At 35.4% G+C, this 18,607-nt stretch overlaps 1 protein-coding gene across 2 annotated transcripts; it reads right to left on the bottom strand.

The window, feature by feature from the left end:
- Nucleotides 1-1,696: 1,696 nt before the first annotated feature.
- Nucleotides 1,697-17,822, bottom strand: LOC147383346 (phytochrome B-like). 2 transcript variants are annotated; one of them, XM_086429349.1, is made up of 4 exons: nucleotides 17,517-17,808; nucleotides 14,471-15,238; nucleotides 13,271-13,300; nucleotides 1,697-1,789 (listed from the first exon to the last, which is right to left on the bottom strand). In XM_086429349.1, exons 2-4 carry the CDS (start codon nucleotides 14,706-14,708, stop codon nucleotides 1,716-1,718), a joined length of 342 nt encoding a protein of 113 aa, XP_086285475.1. In that variant the 5' UTR covers nucleotides 14,709-15,238; nucleotides 17,517-17,808; the 3' UTR covers nucleotides 1,697-1,715. The 2 variants fall into 2 exon arrangements, 1 of the variants encoding a protein (XP_086285475.1); XR_015173989.1 differs by lacking the exon at nucleotides 1,697-1,789 and having other exon boundaries at nucleotides 13,265-13,300; nucleotides 14,471-15,233; nucleotides 17,517-17,822.
- Nucleotides 17,823-18,607: the final 785 nt, after the last annotated feature.

Below are 18,607 nucleotides of genomic sequence, written 5' to 3'. Positions count from 1 at the left end.
TGTTTTGTTTGATCGTAGAAATTTTTTTTTTTTTTTTAGTGCAGATTTGGTAAAACTTTTCGTAAACTAGAGCTAGCAACTTGCAATGGTCTCATTCGATCCGAGAAAATATGAAAAATCAAAATTTTGGATTGGATTCAAATTTTTGGTTTGTCTAAATATTCTCTCAATGATGGATAAGGAGTAAATTGAGGTGATCTAGATTTAGTGTGGAGTTTTGACTCCAGTACTTCCGGCTGTTAAATATCAAATTGAATTGGAGTTTGCCCCAAAATTCTCTTTATTTTATAAAATATTTTGGTTCAACAATTTTCCTAAGAAAAATAAAAAAATACTTGATTGTATAGCAAGCATGCTTACGATTTAACATTATTGATATCACACATCCTAACATGAAAGTGTGTATGAACCATATATACTTTTTGACTCGTATCTCGATGAAAAACATCAATGTTCTTGCACACTTTCACGTTAAGATGTGAGATATGAGGTACAACCTTGAGGTCACTTCAACAATATTATTCTAAAATAAATGTTATACAAAAAAAAGTTATTAGTTAAGTATGGTCTAGTGTGTAGAGATGGCAATTTTGTCTCATCCTACCCTATCCTTGGGGTGGTTTTGGCATTAAAAATGAAAAATCAAATCGATTTCAGGACAGAGACGATTTTGACTTACCTCACCCCACCAACCCGCCGGACCCCAACTATATATACTCATAAGAAATTTAGGATTTTTCATTACTTTCTCTATTTCTTCTTCTTGGTTTTTAAGTAGGATATGTGCATCTAAAAAATTTCTAGGATTTGCTTTAATTAAAAATTAGAGATTTTTCAATTTGATTAAGAAAATTTTAAAAAATTGTGTTAGAATGCAAGTAATAAGCACAGACCTTTATTACTTCACTTGAGAGATACAGGAAGCATGGCTGATGGTGGTGTTGATATAGGCCTTGTATCTCCTCCAACATCGCTCCTATTGTGATTCCAATGAACTTTTCGGAAGTTTTCATTTTAAAGAACGTCAATTGTTTGTTGTTAGAGTAACCGAATACAGAAGTCATTGCCAAGTATTTTTCTTCACTCTCTTGAAAAATATGCAGATATAAAATAATATAAGAATTTAATGGAATAATAAATGATTCACATAGATGACAATAATAACAAACTAAGTTGAACCAAACATTTGGTTGAACTGGATCAAATAGTGAGTCAGCCACTATCTGAAACCAAATTTCGCTAAATTTACTCTATTGATTGTGAGTGAATATGGGACATATCACATATGAGGAGTTGATGTACAATGAAACAGATCCCCTCCAATGTTCCTCTCGTAGAACCTCAACCCAAAGTGTGGGCTTCTAGGAACAGAGTGGAAGCCCCCATGATTGGTGATGCAATGGATTGTCGATATGTGTAGTATCTAACATCATATAATTAATATATATATATATATATATATATGGAGTTACAACTGGCAGGCATAAAGCCTCTAGGGCTTTCTTAGCATGGTCTAGAGGAAGTTCTGTGATAACCATACTGCAACAGAAGGTTTTACAGGCACAAACAAATTTGTGTTTAGCTTGCAAAAGTAGAGTATTACATTATTTGGGCCATTTGCTCGTTACAGGATTAATTAGATTTCTTAGCACCATGTGAAAACATCATGGTGAAAGTTGTAGAGCAAAAGGAATACCTCAAGGCTTCAACCAAAGTTAGTGTAGTCCTAGCTTGAGCATGCATTGGCGACAATAAATACAACCCCCTTCTGCTACCCAAAAGTCCTCAATCTTAACTCAACGTTGTTATCCTCCTCAGACGAGTTTGTCAATATGTTTGAGACGTCTCGTGAGACAAATCGAAAAATTGAACGTGAGCCCTAAATCTCAATCAAAAATGACTTTGTGAGTTCGTCTCGTTCAACTCCGATACTGAATTAACTCAGGCGACACGTCTCGATCTCAGACGTGTTTAAAAACCATGAGCTATAACGAGATGAATAAAAATAATTTTACACTAACTAGTTATATTTTTTTCGTAGAGATTTTCATCCGAATCAAAACAAACATTTGTTGATGCAACGCAACAGAAGAATAGTAACTTTTCCAAAGGCATTACAATAAATTGTTTAGAGAGAAGGAAGGCTTGTGCTCTACATGATATCCCTAAAGAAGATCGTATTATGTAAAGCTCATTGGCCTTCGACAACAATAATGAATCGAATCACAAATTTTTGTCTAAATCGGTCAAGCTCAAATAGCTCATTAGCCTTCACAAAAGGGTTGTTCCTCAACAAATTTTAGGTACTTGGAGTAGCACTCAGAATTTTGGTTCAAACAAGTTCTTGATCTTACATGATATTCCTTGGTGGTTGGATTACAAGAACTTACAACAGAGTAACGAAAATTTGGCTCTTCGATTCGATTGTACAACCTTGTTATAGGCTCAAATTTTATTCTCGAAGGACCAACTACGTCGATAATCCAACCATATATATGATACAAATGTAACTAGGTCCAAGAAATTAAATTGACTCTTCTTATGGCTATTCACAGATATGTGTTTCAAATCAGAAGATTGGATGGCAGATGATTTGGCATACCCACTTATAGATCCACCATTAAAATTATATTACATTTTTATTTGGCTCTTATGTAGGAAGCGATCAGCAACAGCGTCGAGAGCTGCCACAACACCTCTGTAATCACTAGAACAAAGACTGAGGCGCCTATTTAGTTGAGGGTCGGTAGTATTCGGAAGCAAGGAACGGATATGGTTGTATGTGTCTGTAGCATTTGTCAATACTAAATTGATAGATACGCCTAGGTTCTCTGAAGATCTGTTGTTTTTGTACGAGGATCAGAACTTAGAATGTTGACACATAAATTGGTGTTGTGATACGCGCGGCAATTATGATGAATAATATGAAAAAAGAAAAACAAGAAAGAAAAAAAAAAACTCATAGATTTAACGTGATTCAATAATGTGCCTACATCCACAAGAGCGAAGAGCTGAATTTCACTATATCAAAGTAGGGTTACATCATATGAATTTATAGTAAATCCTAACTGTACAATAGGTATTAGAAAATTTCAATAATACCCCTATACCGTACCGTTGGAGCGTTGCCCCCACACCCCCAACCTATTAGTTTGTCCCTAACAATCCTAAAAAATAGATACTATCATTCCATTCGAAACACAACACTCCCCTCTCTCCACTCCTGCATCTGCCTGTTTTCTCTATATACGTGTTCCACTCAATATGAGTAACATATCACAAAAATTAGGATTGTCGGATTTAGAGTATAGTTGGGTTAAGCAAGACTTTAGTAATATACACAGACACCCTTGCAAAGGATGGGTTGAAGAAGAGAAACAACAAGGAAAAAGAAACGAGCATGTAAGAACTATGAAGGAGATAAGATGTCTTTCTTTAATTTGCTTTGTTGTTGGAAGTACACAAACATATAAGAGACTCGTTTACACTTGTTATGATGGAAATGTTTGGTGAGATTATTTCACAATCACGAAGTTCCTCGTAGATTTGAGGGGAATTCTATAATGCCAAGTTTAGCTTCACTATTTATTATTTGACTTAAATCAAAGATTTCCTAGAAATCTGCCAAGAAACAACAGTAAATGAGTACACTAATCCATAAAAAAAAATCTCACCAAACACTTTCACCATCCAAGTACTATCATCTCCTCTTCAAAACAGAAGAAATACAAAGAAGAATGGCCTCTTCTCTCCTTCATAGTTATTGCATACTTGTTTCAAGAAAAATAATTACAAGGACGTAAGTATTAGTATCGGATACTATAACTATTCTTGCTCAATGTGAGGATAAGCTAAAAAAACATTGTGTCTTCATCAAGTTGGGCATCTACAGAGAAAATGTAGATGTCAGTCCAACTAAGATAAACATTATTTTTATTGGAGAAGGAATGAAAGAGACAGTGAGCACATCTGACCGCTCATGCCTCAAAGGAGATACTGCAACAGTCAGTAAGTTACTGTCTTTATGTTTTACCTTGCTTAATTTCTTTTCACACAATTTGACAAAGTATAGACCGATAGTGCAAATTACAAAATTATGTGTAGAAAAAGTATTAAGTTTCCTACTGAAATCATTTGATATATTTTGACTACAATAACAATGATTTTTTTTGTTTATTTTACAGAGGTCTTAGTAGATGGTTTCACGGCAATAAATTTGACTCTTGAAAAAAAAAAAAAAAATTTCCTAGAAAGCAATATAATTTAAAAACTGTGGCTTGATTACGCTAGTCAAGCATGCCATGTGAATTTGGGTAACCAGCTATGTTACCCCACTTCACATGGGATAGCCTATGGGCCGTGGCCAGCCTTAGTAAGTCTTGGAAGCGTCGCTATGTTAGAAAACTGTCATTCTGTAATGACACTAAAACCTTAACGTTTACCAGTAAAATGAAAAATAGAAATACTTTCATGAGTATTTTGAAAAATAACCATTGATGGGTTTTAGTCCTCTCATTAGCTTTATTGGTTTACTTTTTCATTTTTTTTCTTCATTTTTGTAGTCCAAGGTTGTTAAAGCCCATGGGCTTAACTCATCCTCACAAAACCGGCTTGCAAGGAGAGGGTTGCTTCTGTTATATACATTGCACCTCCCAATAGTACCCAGGCGATGTGAGACTATTCTAACACTCCCCGTCAACGTCAGGGTTGAAGACGCTTGACTCTCCCCTCTCCACGCAGAGCTGGAGATACTAACCTACCCATCCTTGAGATCACTTGCTTTGATATCATATTAAAAACCCATGGACCTAACTCATTCTCACAAAACCGGCTTGCAAGGAGAGGGTTGCCCCGCTTTATACATTGTACCTCCCAATAGTACCCAGGCGAGGTGGAACTATTCTAACACAGGGGACCCATTTCCAGCACTGGAGTCAAGATGCCAGTAGAGGAACACTAGAGACCACCTTGATCATTCTTAGGACCAGTCATAATTAAGATCAAACCCATTTTTTTCTGTCTATAAAATATTCTTTCTAGGAACACAGATACATTTTAGTATGAGAGTATTAGATAGAAATGGAGATACATATAATGTTGTACTAAGATCAAAGCTGTTACAAAGATGGATATGGAGCAAAGGTTGTGATTAAGAGCGTGCGAAGAAGTTATGTCAATCTTGCTTCCAGGATACGACACAATTGAATACACAACATTGATTGGAATCCAAACATCACTACTTTTATACCAAACATGTATTTGATAATTTTGTTGAGTGTGAGAATATGAAAATTGTTAATTGTTAATTGTTTTAGTCATTTAGGTTTGGTTAGAATTTCTATTAGAGTTGAATTCAATAGGTCCAAATGGGTCAGGATTCAATCTAATAAGAGGCCTTGAAAATCTGTTGTGTCTGGAGGATCGGAACTCAAAATGTTGACACATAAATTGGGATCATTAGTCTAAGAGCAAAGCTGGTTAAGCAAGACCTTAGTAATCTTCACAAGCACTCTTGCAAAGGATGAGTCAAAGAAAAGAAACAATAAGGAAAAAAGAAACGAGTACATATAAACTATGAAGGAGACAAGAAGCCATAATTTGCTTTTTAGTTATCCTAAAACTGCCCAAACATATATAATAGACTCTTTTATACTTGTTACAATGGAAGTGTTTGGTGAAGATTATTTCAAAATTACGAAGCGTTTTGCAAATCTAAGGGATTCTTTACATGCCAAAGTTTAGCTTCACCATTTTTCAGAGACTTCCTAGATATCACCTAGAAAAAACTGTGCTAACCCATTAAAAAAATCTCATCTAACGCTTTCACCATAACAGATCTTCTTCACCAAGTGAAGAAAAAAAGTCAAGGGTTTGGAAAAAAATTTATCTTCTTCATCCGATTCAAGAAGAAATCGAAGTGAAAAGTGGATTTACTTCATCTTCCTCCAAATCAAGTAAAATTTAGCTTCTTCCATGTAATGTGTATGTGATTTTAATTTGTTATCAAATATATCTAATTAATCATTTATCGATTTAATTTTTTATTCAAAATATTTTTTTGTAGGTGAGTGGGTTACATGTTCTATCGGATATCGGTGCAAATTTCAACTCATCTCATTGTAGCGCTTTACTTTCATGATTTCTATTTTTACAAGTCTTTCTTAGTTAATGTTTGCCTTAGATTCGAATTACTCTAAACTCAAACTGAGTGTTATTAATGTTTTTCAATTATTTTTGCATGTATGAACCTATTTGTTATCATGTATTTATATTTTATCGAATTAAAATTAGTGTTTTAATTGATATTTTTTATAGTAAATTTGGTGTTCTTTAAATATTGTGTTTGAAAAATAAGTTTGGTACACTTGTGCAATGAAAATGAAACAACGTAACAATTTAAATATTTAATTTATTTATTTTGATAGGTATATTATGATTTTTTTTTAATTTTATATTTTTTGGGGGGTTCATTTTTTAATAGAAATCAATTCTGAAATTTTCAGAAATTTTCAGATTTTTTAAATGGTTAAAAACCATTATCTCAATGTCGAACGAGACGAGACGTATCATTTGAGTCAACTCGATATCAGATGTGAACAAGACGATACTAAATACCGAGTTTAAAAACCATGGAATGGAGAGATCACCATAGACATCCTTACAAGACTACCCATCACGTCCCTCATGCAATTCAAGTGTGTATGCACAACCTGACGCACATTAGCACAAGACCCACGCGTCGCTAAAGGAGAGAGGAAATTTAATGGAGTTGGTGGATTCAATGTTAATATAGAAACAGAGGAAAGCTCTCAAATTTAGGAAGAGTGATGTGAAGGGTCGTTTAACCGCCTTAGTTTATATAATGTTATAAACGTATATAATGTTGCATGTAACCTAACTAAGGTGGGCTGGCAAGCTCTCAAACCCGAGCCCAAACTTGAACTGGGCTAGGCCTTGTATCTAAAACCAAACTGGTTTAGTTACACTAGTCGAACTTGGTCCATGCCTCGTCAGACTGGGCTGGAGGTGGGTGAATTGTACGACACATTGGTGTGCTTATATCACTAGGGAACTACAAATAGAATGCAGGGTATTAATCATCAACGGTATTTCTAGTATTGTTTGTTATTTTTGATGTACTGGTTTCTTATGGCAGAGAGAGAAGAAGTTAGAAATAAATCTTGATTTTTAAATTGAATGTAATAGAAAATATTACCTAAAAAGAAATGGTTGAGGTGTGCACAAAGCACTGTCCTAAAACGAAATTCGCCCCTGCTACGGTACCACAGTCTGTAGGCGTTCGTTCTGCAGGATCCAACAACCCACGTATCTAAAAGGGTACTCTAAATTGGAACGTAACTTCGAACTCGATGATGTTGTCGTACGTGCGCACACGCATTAAGGTTTTCGGACCGGTGGATCCAAATTCCTATTAGAACCATGGGTTTCCCTCTTGGACCCCCGTGTGCGCGCGTGAGCCCGCCCACTACTTCTATCCACTTTAAAGCTATTAGAAGCACAACTACTTAAGAATTGCAAATCAATTCTTCTTCTAGTCGATGTGGGACTAAAATTACTCAAGGCAAAATCAAAACATTCAACTAAACATAAAGCAATAAAGTAAAAAGCATAAAGCAAACATGGGATTTAAATACCCTATGATTAATAGATCGATTTACCATATGGTTGCAAATAAATGAATATTAAAGGGTTTTGTAATTCAACCCTCTAATTCCAACATTATTTTTTTAGAGTTTCTAGTATTGATAAGGATAGTTTTGTTTTGTTAATTTTAGTAACTTTTCTTAAATTGGGTGAGCTGAATTATTTAAGAGTTTCAAATTATATATGTTAATTAACATTATTAATACCGGGTCGAGTTTTGTATCATTTTTATATTTTTTAGTTTAACTATCTAAGGTGGTTAGAATTAAACTCCGCACCCTTTGTATAATTCTTTTCTGCTACTTGTCTTTGGTAATTTGGAATCATCGTTGTTTAATTGTGCAGATCATTACTAGTAGGGTTGCAACCTGGGTAGTAAACTCAGGTTCAATCCATGTGGTAGAACCCTCAACCTGAGCTCAACTCAATTCGACCCATCGGACTTGAGCTCACTAACCCGAGCTCAACCCAAGTTTGATCTTGTAAAATCCAGTTGAGTTTGGGTTAGCCTGAGTTTGGTAATTTTGGCCCGATTGGACCATTGGCTTGTTAAATAATGAAGAAAATGGTCTTGGAATTAAAGGAGACAAAAGTTGGACCCATTTTTAGTGGTACTTTTGTCTTCAAATCTAATACTAAAGTGGTCCTGAGGCTCAAAGTACTTAATAAGATTTGAAGACGAAAGTAGAATCCACTCTTAGTAGTACTTTTGTGGTCCTACCTTTATCTTCAATCTTGTTAGCTTCCAAAATGTTAGTCCCCAGGCTGAAAAAATACAATAAAAATACAACATAAATATCCTTAATTTTATTTTAATCAATAAATAAATAAATTTTATATCATAGAAAAAATACAACATAAAAATATAAAATCACATCCAAAACGAGTTGACTCATTCAAGACAACTCGATCTTGTCCATGGATGAGATGAGACGAGACGTAAAACCTAGTTTATTTCTTCGTTATTTTGGTTCATAAATGTAAATTTTGAAAATTTTATATTATCTTTGTGATTAATATTTATTAAATTTGGGGTTTTTTTTTTTTTTTCAATTTCCTTTTTCAATCGTGCTCCTTCATGTACAATCCGCAAGTCGGTACTCACTTTTCTACGAGTTATTCTATATTTGTGTTAAGAGTTGAAGGGCTTTAGAATAATTAAAAGGGAAACTGGCAACTTGCATCGATCTTTTTTTTTGTGCTAAATCAAGTGTCCTGTGGGACGTAAGCTAAGATATGGTGGCAATGCTATCAGGAGTCGTAGTTGACCAGACGTAGATGGTTAATGTTATTTTATATCATTAATCAGATAAAATACCGTAATTAATAATAAATAACAGATGTAGTGGCAAGGTATGTAGATGGTTAATGCTATTTTGTGGGTCCTACTTGTTTCTTCAATTTAAATATTTAGGGTCTGGCCCGAAAGCCCGCATTATGACAGGGACTTGGGTTTAGGAAATTTACACCGGGCCAACTCAATCCAGGTCCGAACCAAAGAAAGATTAGTTCCACCCAATTTACAAACCAAGTTTTGGAGACCCGCAATCATAACATTTTTCAAATCTTATCCATTTTTTACAACTGTTGACAATTTCCAACAGACATTATAAGAAAGGTTTTGGCATTTTTTATATTAATTTTTATCCATCTACTGAAAATCTGTGCTTGTTCTAGATTGAAGGCAAAATTGTGGCCCCCACTTTTATATCAATTTCCTTTATTGCCAACATATAGATCCATGACGTCACGGGGTTGTCTAAAGCTCTACCTTTCCTATCAATTTCTTCACCTATAAATTAACGCACTCTCCTTTCTCATTCCCACATTTCTTTTCTTTCCACACCCCCTGAAGAAGAAGAAGAGTTTTGTAGATTCGAACCCACCTTCTTCTTCTTCTTCTTCAATTGTTCACGATTCCTGCTATCATACACTCCTCTTCGTTCGGGGTTGTCTCTAGCTCTCTCTTTCTCTTGAAACCCTAAAGAGCTAAAAAGAAGGCCGGGAAAGATGAGACTGAATCAGTACTCTCAAATTGCAATTGCTGTTGTGGATTTCTATTACCAGAATAGACCATACATTCCTCCTTCTTTCTACTTAGTCACATTGTTCTTTTTACTAGCCTTCTCAACTTCATTTATTGGGATTTCAGTCCCTTCGAATTGTCCCAAAACCTCTAAAGTCCTTAAAATAATGGGAGCTGTATTTGAAGCACTTGCAATCTTCATTTCCATACGTTTGGTTCTTCCACCAAATATCAAGTGGGTGGCTTGTTTCATCGGTACCCTGTCTTTGCTCTCGTTTCTCTTCTACAATTGTACATGTTTTGGTGGTATTGGTGGACGTCGTGGTGGTGATGGTGGTAGACGTCCCATTGGAGGAGGTGGAGGTGATGGTGGACTTGGTGGTGATGGTGGTGGTGGTGGTGGTGGAGATGGAGATGATGGTGATGGTGATGGTGGTGGTGGTGGTGGTGGAGGTGGAGATGATGGTGGTGGTGGTGGTGGTGGAAGTGGAGATGGGAATACCTGGATCCTTGTCGATGTAGTCCCGTGCACTTCGTTGCAGCAGCAGCAGCTCCCCTAAGGAATTATACGGTTGATGCAGGTGATTCACATCGGCTTAGGGGACTTGTTCAATAAGTTTGTTTGTTTTGCCTTTCTATTTCTGGTTATTGATAGTTTCTATTTCTGATTAGGAAAATCCTTGGGGGACTTTGTTTTTCACTGTGAGAATCACATTAAATCCCTGTTTGTATTACTCGATTAGGAAAATCATTGGTATGTGATTATTGAGAGTTTTTGTAAAATCTATAAGGAATAAAGGTTTTCTTTTTGTTTTTTTGAGAATTTCCAATTGGTATGGGATTTGATTTGTGTCTTGCTAGTTCTGTTTTTTGAATGAACTGCTATCGGATCCTTATCAGAAATTGGTACCAAATCAACCTTTATTCGATCCATTGACAGCCCCACCATAATCATTAATCAGATAAAATACCGTAATTAATAATAAATAACAATAAGTTACAAGGGGAATTGGACATGAGCTGCTGGACTACCAGATTTCTCTATCCACATCAATAATCTTTTCTTCCACTTCCGTAGACTCTTCCTCCTTCAAAGTATCCTTGATTTCTTCAATCTTAACTTCCTCTTTCACCTCTCTCGCATTCATCTAATTCCCCTTTAACTCTCTTCATTATTAAGTACCCTGTCTTTGCTCTCGTTTCTCTTTTACAATTGTACATGTTTTGGTGGCGATGGTGGACGTCGTGGTGGTAGACGTCTTAGTGGAGGTGATGGTGGAGGTAATGATGGACTTGGTGGTGGTGGTGGTGGAGATGGTGGAGGTGATGGTGGTGGTGGATCCATGTCGATGCAGTCCCGTGCACACCCCTAAGGAATTATACTGTAGACTCAAGCGATGCTGATCGGCTTAGGACTTGTTCAATGGTTTTGTTTGTTTTGCGTTTATACTTCTGGTTATGGTTATAGATAGTTTGTTTATGGGAGCAGAATCCTCTGTCGTACGTCTTCTCTGCACTTGTTGTATTGGCTTTTCTAGTATTGTTTTTTTAGAGCTTCTAGTATTGATAAGGATAGTTTTGTTTTGTTAATTTTAGTAACTTTTCTTAAATTGGGTGAGCTGAATTATTTAAGAGTTTCAAATTATATATGTTAATTAACATTATTAATACCCGGTCGAGTTTTGTATCATTTTTATATTTTTAAGTTTAACTATCTAAGGTGGTTAGAATTAAACTCCACACCCTTCGTATGATTCTTTTCTGCTACTTGTCTTTGGTAATTTGGAATCATCGTTGTTTAATTGTGCAGATCATTACTAGTAGGGTTGCAACCTGGGCAGTAAACTCAGGTTCAATCCATGTGGTAGAACCCTCAACCTGAGCTCAACTCAATCCGACCATCGGGCTTGAGCTCACTAACCCGAGCTCAACCCAAGTTTGATCTTGTAAAATCCAGTTGAGTTCGGGTTAGCCTAAGTTTGGTAATTTTGGCCTGGTTGGACCATTGGCTTGTTAAATATCCCTAATTTCATTTTAATCAATAAATAAATTTTATATCATAGAAAAAAATACAACATAAAAAAATAAAATCACATACAAGAAGGGCTCAAGAGGTAACAGATTTTAGTTAGGAAGCGTTATATACGTTTTTATTATAAATTTGTAATTATATAAAATATTTAGACGAGAATTTGCTCTCGTGCCATGACTGTTCTTAGGACCCGACTAAATTTTAAAATCTGCTACTCCTCTCAATAATTCATCTTAAGATATTATTTGTAATCTGTTACTATGTCCTCTTTATTTTATAAAATATTTTGGTTCAACAATTTTCGTAAAAAAAAAAAATAATACTTGATTGTATAGCAAGCATGCTTACGATTTAACATTACTGATATCACACATCCTAACATGAAAGTGTGTATGAACCATATATATTTTTTGACTCGTATCTCGATGAAAAACATCAATGTTCTTGCACACTTTCACGTTAAGATGTGAGATATGAGGTACAACCTTGAGGTCACTTCAACAATATTATTCTAAAATAAATGTTATACAAAAAAAAGTTATTAGTTAAGTATGGTCTAGTGTGTAGAGATGGTAATTTTGTCTCGCCCTACCCTATCCTTGGGGTGGTTTTGGCATTAAAAATGAAAAATCAAATCGATTTCAGGACAGAGACGATTTTGACTTACCTCACCCCACCAACCCGCCGGACCCCAACTATATATACTCATAAGAAATTTAGGATTTTTCATTACTTTCTCTATTACTTCTTCTTGGTTTTTAAGTAGGATATGTGCATCTTCTAAAATTTTTCTAGGATTTGCTTTAATTAAAAATTAGAGATTTTTCAATTTGATTAAGAAAATTTTAAAAAATTGTGTTAGAATGCAAGTAATAAACACAGACCTTTATTACTTCACTTGAGAGATACAGGAAGCATGGCTGATGGTGGTGTTGATATAGGCCTTGTATCTCCTCCAACATCGCTCCTATTGTGATTCCAATGAACTTTTCGGAAGTTTTCATCTTAAAGAACGTCAATGGTTTGTTGTTAGAGTAACCGAATACAGAAGTCATTGCCAAGTATTTTTCTTCACTCTCTTGAAAAATATGCAGATATAAAATAATATAAGAATTTAATGGAATAATAAATGATTCACATAGATGACAATAATAACAAACTAAGTTGAACCAAACATTTGGTTGAACTGGATCAAATAGTGAGTCAGCCACTATCTGAAACCAAATTTCGCTAAATTTACTCTATTGATTGTGAGTGAATATGGGACATATCACATATGAGGAGTTGATGTACAATGAAACAGATCCCCTCCAATGTTCCTCTTGTAGAACCTCAACCCAAAGTGTGGGCTTCTAGGAACAGAGTGGAAGCCCCCACGATTGGTGATGCAATGGATTGTCCATATGTGTAGTATCTAACATCATATAATGATCTCCTCACCGTAGAGATCATTCTCACAAAAAATCAGCCCATTCTAAGACCTCTAAGAATGGTCTAGAGGAAGTTCTGTGATAACCATACTGCAACAGAAGGTTTTAAAGTCCTCAATCTTAACTCAACGTTGTTATCCTCCTCACCTGGGGAAGATGAACAATTGATAAACAGTTGTGTAGTAGATGAAACGACAACAATGTTAATGAGAAAAGAAACTAAACAAGAAAAAATATGGAAAAACTAAAATCTCCAAAATTTAATTTACTTACATTAATGTTATCGGACGCTGAGGCATGAGTGAGGCACTGCCTAGCTAGGCATCTCAAGGCATAAGTGTTGGATCGAATTTTTTTTAATAAATAACATAGCAAATAAAGATAATTAATTTTTAGGATAGCTACGACATATTTTGAATTTCAAATTTCAAATTTCAAATCTATAGAATTGAATTCCAAGTTTTAATCCACTAGATTAGTAATAATATAAAATAATTGAAAGTCTCAGCAGTAATAACTATAATGCAATAATATACCTAAATACAAATTTTTTTTAAAAATAATTTTAATCTTCATAATACTAAATATTACAAAAATTATTTAAGAATCAAAAGAATTCAACAACTTACTTAGCATATATTGTTAGCTTATATTTGAATTTATTTATAAATGCTCCAATCATGTTGCATGTCAGTAAAAACAAAGAAATAGAAGAAGAGAATAAAGAAAAGAATAAGGGAGGAAGAAAATAGAAAATACGATTAATATATTATTTAAATAATAGAAAATTAGCAGAAAATTCATGTGAGGTGTACACCTCACTCTAAGGCATATGCCTTTTGGATTTTGAGCATCTTTTGGTACCGCTAGACGTAAACCTTAACTAGTTTTTACATTTCTTTGCACCTCAGCATGTTTTTAATGAGTCTAACTTTAGGGAGGTGTAAGCCTCACACAGAATCAAAAATAATGATTTGCATACATACCCTGTTCTCTCTATTGGATAAAAATAAAATAGATAACTCATTATAAGAAAAAACCAATTCTTTACCACGTATCATGGTCATTAAAAAAAATGCTTTAATGGGCTTCAAATTCTAAAGAGAAAACCCTTTAATATCTTATTTTCACACTCTCTCGTATGCAACGAGTGCTATTACTAGAGAAAGAAGATACTACACCACTATATATAGAAACGATAAAGATCATGCAAAGCATAGAACACAAAAACGACATTTCCATCAAGATAGTATGATTGAATTATGTATCGTCAACAATTACCATGATCTTTTGATCATTCTTGTAAGAAACACATACCTCGCAAAGCTCTTGATAGATGACTTTCAACAACTACATAGGATTCCTCATGCACAATCTCATTAACCAGTGACTTCCCCATGGCTTCACTAGCCGTTAAACCTGTCAATTCAGCAGTTTTAGTATTCCATCCATTAATAAGCCCAGCCGAATCAACTGCAAAAATGGGAGCTGTTGCTATCTCAATCAGTCTGACCGTCTCACATGCCATCGAACTAAGATCATCCATCCCCTGCATCTCCAAGTCATCCAGTTGGGCAGGAGTTGTGTTCTGAGGACCACTTTCCTCAATACCTTGAAGCAAATTTCACATAATAAGTTGAAGAGAGTGAATGGCATTGATCTTAGAAACCTCCCAAGGCAAACTCCTACTTTTTACGACTTCAAGGAAAGCCTTAAAAGATGACCTTGGGGGCATTCTTCCATCATCTTTATCCTCAGGATGATGCTTAGCTCCTCCCCATTTGACTTCCTTTGCAGTGTGAGACCTAAACCAAAACAAGAAATCTTTTGGTCCAATCGATGTTGCAGCCATACCACACACTGCTTTCCCAAGCAAAGTCGCACCCGGGTAACCCGTATCAGCTAAACTATCTGTACTCAACCCCGTAGAGTTCCCATGATGGGCAAGCAACCACTCTGCAATATCCTTTATCTGTGCTTCGGTCGGAGTAACCCCCAATGACCAACACCTCCCACCATAGTACAACACAGCTCCATCGCACTTGACAAGGTCCATGATATTAGGGGACTGTGTCACTGACTGCCCTATGGTATTGTAAATACCCCAATTTGCACGAACCCATTAGGAAAATTCATATTTCTTCAAATTGATTTCAATTTAGGACTTAAACCTCTCAACAGGCCCGCATTGCCACTTGGCATCATTTTCATGCATACATGCATCATGTCATATAGTTTGCATGCTCAACCTTGTCCCTAAGCCACTCCCAATTCGTATTCATTCTCCATTAACCAATCCATCACCCATACCCTCACCATGGTCCACTCCCTAACCAAATCTAAGCCCAAAACAAAGTCCGTCTTTTAACCTAAATTCAAGCCCATTCTCTTAGTCCTAAACCCAATTACCCAAATCCATTACCTAGCCCAAAACCCAATGCCATTTTAAACCCATAACCTAAATCCATTTTCTAGCCCAAACTAAGCCCAAGACAAAATCCATTCTCTAAGCCCAATATCAAACTCACTCCAAGTCCATTCTCTCACCCCTTCATAAGAGACACATGTTGATACCTCATAAGTCCCCAATGCCCAATGCATCATCTAATTGGAGGGTCAACTTTTCTTTTGTGAAAATTCAAGAATGCCCTTCTCAAAAAGTTTAGTGAAACCAAAAAGGTTATTTGGTCTTTAGTAATAATCCATAAAGGTGAGAGAACTTCCCATTATGCCCTCAAAAGGTGAGAATCTTCAAGTACATACATGGAGTTCTCCCATTGGTCCATTTCAAAAATATACTTCCACCCATGCTTTATTTGTTATTTACAAATGAACCAAGATCTACTTTTCACCTACCACCTCACCTTTACACATGTTATGCTCCCATTCACCCTCCCAAAAATACTTTTGTTCTCCCATTGGTCCATTTCAAAAATTATACTTCCACCCTTGCTTTATTTATTATTTACAAATGAACCAAGATCTACTTTTTACCTACCACTCCACCTTTACAAATGTCACTCCCTTATTCACCCTCCCAAAAGTACTTTTGTTCTCTCACCTCTATTTACCAAAAAACCAAAGATCAAAGAATACTTTTAGGGTTTCTTCACAAATGTCATCTTTACCCCCATACAAATGAAAAATCCAAAAAGAAATTACTTAAACCTCATGTCCCTTTTCTTTATTTTTAGGGTTGGACCACTTTATCCCCAAAAGTTCTCCAAAAACTCTATAAATACCCTCATTTTCTATGAACAATTCATGCTCTCAAGCCCCCATTTCTCAACCTAAAACTCTACCAAATTCTCTACTCATCTCTCATCTCTCAACCCTCAACTACATCCTTCAACTCTCAAGTTCATTACTCAAGCTCAAGTTATTTCAAGACTTCCAAAAGGGACAAGGTGGGACAATAGTTATTTATTTATTTTTTAACTTGCATCTTCTTCTTCTATCCCTCTTTTTTATTATTTTTAGAAGTCTTTTAGGATGTAATAGAGAACCCTCCTTCATCCCGAGTAGATTGAACCTCAACCTTGGGCATGGAATGCTTGAGGCTGTTTGGTCGAAAGGATGGAGGTTGAAACCTTTTTTTAACCCATTCTCATATCATGCATCATAATGTACACTATGCACACACATCACACATGTTGGCTATGATGAAGAAATGTGTAACTCTCTTGATGGGGTTAAAACACTAAGTTTCTAGCTAAACATGCATGCACTAAGGTTATAGATCTAAGAAAACTCCTTTCATGGAACTTCTCTAAAATCATAAACCAACATTTCAACTCATGCAAAAGTGTGTTGGCTCCATAGAATGTCTTCTTTCATAAGATATTTCTTATGTCAACACCAACATCAAATCCTCTTCTAAAGAGATACATACACACCATATGCACCCACCCACTTCATGCATCCCATGTACTTTACTTGTTATATTATTCTTTTCAAAAATGGCCAAATCTAAAAGTAACCACCATAGGTGGAGAGAATGGGGTGCTTAACACCTTCCCCATTCTCTAACCGAATCCCCTTACTTAGATCTTAGGTTGATCATACCTTTTCCATGATTGAGAGTCACTACAATGCCATAAAAAATGATTTTCAAAAGAATTGATTCGGGTGCCCATTCACACCCATTTCCAAAAAAGAATGGTGGCGACTCCAAACAACGTAGCATTGAGGTTCAAAGTGAACATTTTCTCTTGTCTACAGGTATACATGGAATAAACCATCTAATGATCCCCAAAGCTTTTTATATGAAATATCTACTGCTTCTCATATTTGGAGGAACTTCCAATGTAGACTAACTAATTGTAATAAACAATATATCTATAGCTAGAGAACTAGGCATTACCATATCTAGTATGCTTAAAATCCTTGAGGTCCTCTCTTGAAAGTTCTCGATAATCTTGTGGATATTGGACTTTGAAGCTAATCTGTACAGGAAAATTTTCAACTCAAGGCTAGCCATAGATAATAACAGAATAAAATCCAATCAAAATAGTTATAAACTTCATGTAGGTGTATCCCTAATCAGAATGAGCTCAACAAAGGTGGTCTCTCCTTGTCGATAACAGACTGTCATACATCAAGAAAAAGAGTTAGTATGTTGAAGGTTTAGTCCCACATTACCTACAAGTTTTGAGAAAAAAAAGAGGATGAAAAGCAATACCTGTTAGCACTTTAGTACTCCTTGGATCATCCTATTCCCTCCTCCTTTATTCAGGCTTGGGACTGGCACTGTAAAAGATTAATTTTACAATGGCGGAGTTAAAAAGGGGTTAGTTGACACAAAAAAATAATCAATTATTAGTTAGACAATTTAAGTAAAAAACTATGGGCATTATGCTGGGTAGGACTTATTTTTGACAGACCAAAAATGTCCCACCCATCCCCATCATCTTAGGAGAGAAATGATTCCACATCATCTCCAAAAGGTTCCATGTCTTCCTACAATATCAAATGACAAGTGATAAAAAGCCCATACGTTATTAGGTAAGTTAGATCATTAAAACACAGCCACAACAAAGACTACACATTAATATGTCAATGCAATTCATACCATATATGGATGTTTTTTTTCTTTTTTTGACAGATTATTTAATTAATGAAGAAAAAGGAGGTTGAGACACCAAAGGTACCATATTTGTTGTTTGTGAAGTTTTATCATCTCACCCTTGAAAAGGAAGAAATACTAATTCTAAGTTTCTAATCCTTGTACAGACACCAAAGATCCTAAGTGTCTCCCAAATGTCTTTATCAATATAGGTTCGGTCAATACTATAGACACCCAATTATATCAATTTGTTTCCCAAAAATGATTTTTTTGCTCACAATTTGACATGTGGTGCAAATGACATCAATAATAGAGAGAAAATTCTCTCTCCTGCCCGCACATCCTCTGTTCACAAATTTTAATTTTGCGATTTAAAATATTAAAATAGA

The sequence above is a fragment of the Akebia trifoliata genome, chromosome 16, assembly GCF_017979445.1.
Source record: "Akebia trifoliata isolate Shusen 1 chromosome 16, ASM1797944v1, whole genome shotgun sequence".
Taxonomy (NCBI): domain Eukaryota; kingdom Viridiplantae; phylum Streptophyta; class Magnoliopsida; order Ranunculales; family Lardizabalaceae; genus Akebia; species Akebia trifoliata.
Note: the sequence above shows the minus strand (reverse complement) of the source record. Positions and strands in the feature narration are given on the sequence as shown.